Genomic DNA, 6,000 nt, shown 5'->3' with positions numbered 1-6,000 from the left:
AGCGTCAATACAGGGCTAAGATTGAATCATACTACACCGGCTCCGACGGTCATTTTATATGGCAGGGCTTGCAAACTGTTACAGACTACAAAAGGAAGCACAGCCGTGAGCTGTCCAGTGACACGAGCATACCAGGCGAGCTAAATCTATGCTTCAATGCTCGCTTCGAGGCTAGTAACACTGAGGCAAGCATGAGAGCATCAGCTGTTCCGGATGACTGTGTGATCACGCTCTCCGTAGCCGACGTGAGTAAGACCTTTAAACAGGTCAACACCAGGACGTGTGCTCTGGGCATGTGCTAACCAAGTGGCAGGTGTCTTCACTGACATTTTCAAAATGTCCCTGATTGAGTCTGTAATACCAACATGTTTCAAGCAGACCACCATAGTCCCTGCGCCCAAGAACACAAAGGCAAACTGCTTAAACGATTACAGGCCCATAGCACTCACATCCATAGCCATGAAGTGCTTTGAAAGGCTGGTAATGGCACACATCAACACCATTATCCAAGAAACCCTAGACCCACTCCAATTTGCATACCGCCCAAACAAATCCACAGATGATGCAATCTCTATTGCACTCCACACTGCCCTTTCCCACTTGGACAAAAGGAACACTTATGTGAGAATGCTATTCATTGACTACAGCTCAGCAATCAACACCATAGTACCCTCGAAGCTCATCACTAAGCTAAGGATCCTGGGACTAAACACCTCCCCCTGCAACTGGATCCTGGACTTCCTGACGGATAGGTAGCAACACATCTGCCATGCTGATCCTCAACACTGGAGCCCCCCAGAGGTGCGTGCTCAGTCCAATCCTGTACTCCCTGTTCACCCACGACTGCATGGCCAGGCATGACTCCATCACCATCTTTAAGTTTGCAGACGACACAACAATGAGACAGCCTATAGGGAGGAGGTCAGAGACCTGGCCGGGTGGTGCCAGAATAACAACCTATCCCCCAACGTAACCAAGACTAAGGAGATGATTGTGGACTACAGGAAAAGAAGGACCGAGTACGCCCCCATTCTCATCGACGGGGCTGTAGTGGAGCAGGTTGAGAGCTTCAAGTTCCTTGCTGTCCACATCACCAACAAACTAGAATGCTCCAAACACACCAAGAGAGTAAAGAGGGCAATGCCTATTCCCCCTCAGGAAACTAAAAAGATTTGGTATGGGTCCTGAGATCCTCAAAAGGTTCTACAGCTGCAACATTGAGAGCATCACTGCCATTGGTTGCATCACTGCCTGGTACGGCAATTGCTCAGCCTCCGACCGCAAGGCACTACAGAGGGTAGTGCTTAAGGCCCAGTACATCACTGGGGCTAAGCTGCCTGCCATCTCGGACCTCTACACCAGGTGGTGTCAGAGGAAGGCCCTAAAAATTGTCAAAGACCCCAGCCACCCCAATCATAGACTGTTCTCTCTACTACCGCATGGCAAGCGGTACTGGAGTGCCAAGTCTAGGACAAAAACAGGTAATCAAATGGCTACCCGGACTATTTGCATTGTGTGTCCCCCCCAACCCCTCTTTTACGTTACTGCTACTCTCTGTTTATCATATATGCACAGTCACTTTAACTATACATTCATGTACATATGTACATACTACCTCAATTGGCCCGACTAACCAGTGCTCCCGCACATTGGCTAACCGGGCTATCTGCATTGTGTCCCACGCTACTGCTACTCTCTGTTCACCATATATGCATAGTCACTTTAACCATATCTACATGTACATACTACCTCAATTGGCCCGACTAACCGGGCTATCTGCATTGTGTCCCACCACCCACCACCCGCCAACTCATCTTTTACGCTACTGCTACTCTCTGTTCATCATATATGCATAGTCACTAAAACCATATCTACATGTACATACTACCTCAGTCAGCCTGACTAACCGGTGTCTGTATGTAGCCTCGCTACTTTAATAGCCTCACTACTGTATATAGCCTCACTATTGTTTTTCACTGTCTTTTTACTGTTGGTTGTATTTCTTTACTTACCTATTGTTCACCTAATACCTTTTTTGAACTATTGGTTAGAGCCTGTAAGTAAGCATTTCACTGTAAGGTACACCTGTGGTATTCGGCGCACGTGACAAATAAACGTTGATTTAATTTGAGGCTAGATGTACCTATGGGATCCTGTCATGGCTAACACCTCTAATATAGGTTGAGACAGACAGATAGACAGACAGACAGACAGACAGACAGACAGACAGACAGACAGACACATTCTCCAGGAGCTGGGATCTGCTGCCATTTAAATGAGAATAAACAACGATCCAATTACCCAACAACCAGACCAGAGCAGCTCCTACTGTAAAGCCTGCGTTTGATGTTTTTACCAACCAAAGACCATCATCCAAGCACACTGCAGCATACCAGGACACAAACAGATATGAAGGGAGACTGACTGACAACTAGTGTATGGAGATTGTACAGTGCTTATGGAGAAATCGGATGTCATTGTTTGAGAATAAAGAGAGAAGTTCAGCTGTCGAGAGGAGAAGCTCAGACATAGGAAGCAGTGAAAACTGAAACTAGAAGAAAATAACAACCATGGATAACGTGTGTGTTTGTGTGCATGTGCGTGTGTGTGTGCGTATGCGCGTGCGTGTTGGCTATATTGAACATCAGCGAGGAGATGCTAAAACTCAAAGAGACAAGAGAGAGTCAACACACGCAGCAGGGAGAAAGAAAGAGGCCAAACGATCAGCGGTCAGTCTCGTGCCCACCTCAGGCACGGATAACCACAGTGAACTTTACATGAACACAAACCTCTGTGACCTGCCCTTGCTTGCTGTTAAATTTATATTGTGCTTGTTGACAAGGTTCAAGACACTCTAAATTATTTTCTGTTGTACTAATCACCTGGACATCAAAACAACAGGAAATTTAAAAAATAATATCTGCAAATCTACAACCAAATGGCCCTAAATGGAGACATGCCAGTCACAGCACAACAACAGGAAGTAATGCCTGTCACAGTCACAACAACAGGAAGTAATGTAAGGTCCTTACATCCTCCCAGCCTTTGCCAGGTGTATAGGAGATGACTTCTAGGACGGGGTTGGCCAGGTAACCGTCACTGTCAAAAGAGTAGTCTCTGCCACCCAACGTGATGTTGCTGAAATACCTGACATTGGGAGACAGGGGTGGGGTGAGGGGGAGGGAGAGAGAGAGAGGGAGAAAGAGAGTCAGACGGTGCAGTGAGTGAGACTTCTGGGCCACAGATTAACTGCCCCCTCAGATTTCTCATGTTAAAAAAAATATGAAAGTAAAAAAATGTTATGTTTTTTCTCTGTAATTCTACTACCACCTAGACATTTTATGAAGTTGGCTTTAGCCCAGATTGGTTCCCTATCTCATAACTAGCTCCAAATAAGCCATTTCAGGCTGTTCATCAAGTTAAGCTAGTTTATCTAACTATCTTAGCTGGCACGCCTGCTGGCAAGGTTGATAGACTTTAGAAAAGCAAGCAATTACTAAATGTACTGAATAACCCTCACATTCCTTTCAATTTAAGCAAAGATGCATAGAAGCATATTTCGTTTCTTAAAGAAAACACCATTCAGAAGGATACAGACAGTTCAAGAGGTATGCTTAGATACTGTATGCATACATATATACAGTTGAAGTCGGAAGTTTACATGCAACTTTTTCACAATTCCTGACATTTAATCCTAGTAAAAATACCCTGTCTGTTATGGAGATTCATATGTTTAAGGTAATGGTAAGATAATTACTAAATTATTTATACTTTCGAATTAATGTTAAGGCAATAACTAACAGTACTCCAACCAGTCACTGGATAATGGAGTGAGATGTATTTGAATCATAAGACTAGAATTGTGCATAGAAAAAGAGAAACTGTTTAACAGAAAAGGAACTGTGGCAGACAACTTGTGACCACTGTGAAACTAATAACAGGGAAGAAGGACTCTCAACCCAGGGAGGGGAGAAACCGTTAGGCTTGCAGTAGATTATGTAACACGTTGCAGGATATGATAAGCAATGTATGTGTTGGAGTAGACCTGTAAAAAGCATTGACAGTGTTAGAGAAGAGGAGGGGCATTTATAAGGGGTATGGTATATGGTATGACCAAATGTGAGGTATAAAAGGCTATGTGCATTGTATGATTTTCAGAGCTCTCGTAAATAAACATTCTGGCTATTGTAGGCTGGGACTCTGTCTGTTTCATTCAACTAGAATCTTTCAAATTCTGGGTTGCAGACTGAGTAGTTTAATTGAAGTTCAGTTTATGAACATTGAGAACATAATTCTCTTAACACTGTCTTAGGTCAATTAGGATCATCACTTTGTTTTAAGAATGTGTAATGTTAGAATAATAGTAGAGAGAATGATTTATTTCAGATTTGATTTCTTTCATCACATTCCCAGTGGGTCAAGAAGTTTACATACACTCAATTAGTATTTGGCAGCATTGCCTTTTAAATTGTTGAACTTGGGTCAACCATTTTGGGTAGCCTTCCACAAGCTTCCCACAATAAATTGGGTGAATTTTGGCCCATTCCTCCTGACAGAGCTGGTGTAACTGAGTCAGGTTGGTAGGCCTCCTTGCTCACACGCTCTTTTTCAGTTCTGCCCACAAATGTTCTATAGGATTGAGGTCAGGGTTTGTGATGGCCACTCCAATACCTTGACTTTGTTGTCCTTAAGCCATTTTGCCAGAACTTTGGAAGTATGCTTGGGGTCATTGTCCGTTTGGAAGACCCATTTGCGACTAAGCTTTAACTTCCTGACTGATATCTTGAGATGTTGCTTCAATATATCCACATAATTTTCCTACCTCATGACGCCTTATATTTTATGAAGTGCACCAGCCCCTCCTGCAGCAAAACACCCCCACCACATGATGCTGCTTCATGTGCTTCACGGTTGGGATGGTGCTCTTCAGCTTGCAAGCCTCCCACTTTTTCCTCCAAACATCACAATGGTCATTATGCCAAACACTATTTTTGTTTCATCAGACCAGAGGACATTTCTCCAAAAATTACAATCTTTGTCCCCATGTGCAATTGCAAACTGTAGTCTGGCTTTTGAGCAGTGGCTTCTTCCTTGCTGAGCGGACTTTCAGGTTATGTTGATATAGGACTGGTTTTACTGTGGATATAGATACTTTTGTACCTGTTTCCTCCAGCATCTTCACAAGGTCCTTTGCTGTTGTTCTGGGATTGATTTTCACTTTTCGCACCACAGTACGTCCATCTCTAGGAGACAGAACGCGTCTCCTTCCTGAGTGGTATAACGGCTGCGTGGTCTCATGGTGTTTAAACTTGCGTACTATTGTTTGTACAGATGAACGTGGTACCGTCAGGCATTTTGAAATTGCTCCCAAGGATGAACCAGACTTGTGGAGGTCTACAATTTTTCACTTGTGATTTCATGAATATGAATATTTTCTAGTAAGATTATTTGACTGTTGCGTTATGCAAATTAGTGTAGTTGCTGACAAATCTCCCGGATCTGGGATGGGTAGTTACAAAGTTACAAGAGTTAACAAGAAATTTGTGGAATCGTTGAAAAATGAGTTTTAAAGACTCCAACCTAAATGTATGTAAACTTCCGACGTCAACAGTATATACATATATATATATATATATATATATATATATAGTGCCTTGCGAAAGTATTCGGCCCCCTTGAACTTTGCGACCTTTTGCCACATTTCAGGGTTCAGACATAAAGATATAAAACTGTATTTTTTTGTGAAGAATCAACAACAAGTGGGACACAATCATGAAGTGGAACGACATTTATTGGATATTTCAAACATTTTTAACAAATCAAAATCTGAAAAATTGGGCGTGCAAAATTATTCAGCCCTTAAGTTAATACTTTGTAGCGCCACCTTTTGCTGCGATTACAGCTGTAAGTCGCTTGGGGTATGTCTATCAGTTTTGCACATCGAGAGACTGAATTTTTTTCCCATTCCTCCTTGCAAAACAGCTCGAGCTCAGTGAGGTT

General features: G+C 43.0%; 1 protein-coding gene across 1 annotated transcript in view; it reads right to left on the bottom strand.

Moving 5' to 3' along the window:
* The window catches only part of LOC110503718 (uncharacterized), a 127,859-nt gene that overhangs the window by 79,550 nt on the left and 42,309 nt on the right, over nucleotides 1–6,000 (bottom strand). Inside the window, exon 5 of the mRNA XM_090191338.1 lies at nucleotides 3,033–3,147. Within this exon, the coding sequence (XP_090047464.1) occupies nucleotides 3,033–3,147 (115 nt within the window). The remainder of the gene's footprint in view (nucleotides 1–3,032; nucleotides 3,148–6,000) is intronic.

The sequence above is a fragment of the Oncorhynchus mykiss genome, chromosome 2 (genome assembly GCF_057628025.1).
Source record: "Oncorhynchus mykiss isolate SJ-2025 chromosome 2, ASM5762802v1, whole genome shotgun sequence".
Lineage (NCBI taxonomy): Eukaryota > Metazoa > Chordata > Actinopteri > Salmoniformes > Salmonidae > Oncorhynchus > Oncorhynchus mykiss.
Note: the sequence above shows the minus strand (reverse complement) of the source record. Positions and strands in the feature narration are given on the sequence as shown.